The following is a 2,298-nucleotide window of genomic DNA, read 5'->3' as shown; positions in this document are numbered from 1 at the left end:
ACTACTGACTACACTTCTTTCCTGACTTCTGACTACACTTCTTTCCTGACTTCTGACTACACTTCTTTCCTTTCTCCTGACTTCTGACTACACTTCTTTCCTTTCTCCTGACTTGGGCTTTTCCTTATCACCTACTTTGGCTCCTGATACCTTTCTGTGTATCTGACCCGGTCCCTGGATTCTCCTATTGTTTATTTTAATGCACAGTGAATGAAGTGTTAATACAATGTACGATTGGTGCCACAAAAAACAAGCTCTCAAACTGATCTGTAGATGGAAAAATAAAAGAATTATGGGAATGTGGAGAGGAGGAAAAAAGGAAACAGAAAAGCTTAAATTTCCTGGGTTGTTAAAGGGTTAATACTGATAATAAAATCTGTGTTATTCTCTGCAGATTCTTGTAGCAGGAGATCAGAGGAGAATCTTATATCTTCAGATTATAAAGCAGATGATGATATCACACAAGATACATATGAAGAACATTCCATTATCCCAGATACACCCTCAGCCCTTCACAGCCAAGATCTGTCATCTCATCCTTATATACAGGTCCTGTCTTCTCAGTCATCACAGAAAGGTCACAGAAGGGGTGTTGGACATCAACAAACTCATACAGGAAAGAAACCATATTCATGCTTAGAATGTGGGAAATGTTTTACTTCTAAATCAAGTTTTGTTGTACATATAAAAACTCAAACAGAGGAGAAGCCATTTTGCTGTACAGAGTGTGGGAAATGTTTTATTGTGAAATCACAACTTGTTCAACATCAAAGAACTCACACAGGAGAGAAGCCATTTTCATGTTCAGAATGTGGGAAATGTTTTTCTCAGAAATCAAATCTTGTTAAACATAAAATAACTCATACAGGGGAGAAGCCGTTTTCATGTTCAGAATGTGGGAAATGGTTTGCTCAGAAATCAGATCTTGTTGGACATCAAAGAACTCACACTGGGGAGAAGCCATTTTTATGTTCAGAATGTGGGAAATGTTTTACTCACAAATCACATCTTGTTCAACATCAAAGAACTCACACTGGGGAGAAGCCATTTTCATGCTCAGAATGTGGGAAATGTTTTACTCAGAAATCAAGTTTTGTTGTACATAAAGAAACTCACACAGAGGAGAAGCAATTTTGCTGTGCAGAGTGTGGGAAATGTTTTATTGTGAAATCACAACTTCTTCAACATCAAAGAACTCACACAGGGGAGAAGCCATTTTCATGTTCAGAATGTGGGAAATGTTTTACTCAGAAATTACATCTTGTTAAACATAAAAGAACTCACACAGGAGAGAAGCCATTTTCATGTTCAGAATGTGGGAAATGTTTTACTCAGAAATCACATCTTGTTAGACATAAAAGAACTCACACAGGGATGAAGCTGTTTTCATGTTCAGAATGTGGGAAATCGTTTGCTCAGAAATCAAGTCTTGTTGGACATCAAAGAACTCACACAGGGGAGAAGCCATTTTCATGTTCAGAATGTGCGAAATGTTTTACACACAAATCACATCTTGTTCAACATCAAAGAACTCACACTGGGGAGAAGCCATTTTCATGCTCAGAGTGTGGAAAATGTTTTACTGAGAAATCATGTCTTATTAAACATAAACGAACTCACACAGGGGAGAAACCATATTCATGTTCAGAATGTGGGAAATATTTTACTCAGAAATCAAGTTTTGTTGTACATAGGAAAACTCACACGGAGGAGAAGCCATTTTGCTGTGCAGAGTGCGGGAAATGTTTTATTGTGAAATCACAACTTGTTCAACATCAAAGAACTCACACAGGAGAGAAGCCATTTTCATGTGCAGAATGTGGGAGATGTTTTACTCAGAAATCACATCTTGTTCAACATCAAATAACTCACACAGGAGAGAAGCCATTTTCATGTGCAGAATGTGGGAGATGTTTTACTCAGAAATCACATCTTGTTCAACATCAAAGAACTCACACAGGAGAGAAGCCAATTCAGATCAATAAATGATGCAGATAACACATCTATATATTATCCATGTACATAGGATATCTGACATTTATACATATATCATATACTGCATCTCCAAACTTGTTACCAATTGTTAATAAAAGTTTTCTTTCTTATATGATTTATTATTCTTATATTCATCTCCGCACACTGGACTTATAATAAATGTAATATTGTCCCTGACGTTGTATATAGGGAATGTAACGCGTCAGTGTTGTCCCCGCCCCCTTCTCATTATGATTATAGAGACTTTAATTCAAGGCATCAGACAGGATCCGCGCGTCTCCCTTGAAGATCGTCTCTTCTGAA

At 37.3% G+C, this 2,298-nt stretch overlaps 1 protein-coding gene across 1 annotated transcript; it reads left to right on the top strand.

Moving 5' to 3' along the window:
• Nucleotides 1-397: 397 nt before the first annotated feature.
• On the top strand, nt 398-2,081 carry LOC130298090 (gastrula zinc finger protein XlCGF57.1-like; the record flags this gene model as incomplete). The annotated part of the gene is made up of 1 exon (XM_056550984.1): nt 398-2,081. A coding segment is annotated over one exon (1,592 nt), but the record flags the coding sequence as incomplete, so codon positions are not given.
• Nucleotides 2,082-2,298: the final 217 nt, after the last annotated feature.

The sequence above is a fragment of the Hyla sarda genome (genome assembly GCF_029499605.1).
Source record: "Hyla sarda isolate aHylSar1 chromosome 1 unlocalized genomic scaffold, aHylSar1.hap1 SUPER_1_unloc_20, whole genome shotgun sequence".
Lineage (NCBI taxonomy): Eukaryota > Metazoa > Chordata > Amphibia > Anura > Hylidae > Hyla > Hyla sarda.
This window is presented reverse-complemented; position numbering and strand designations above follow the sequence as displayed.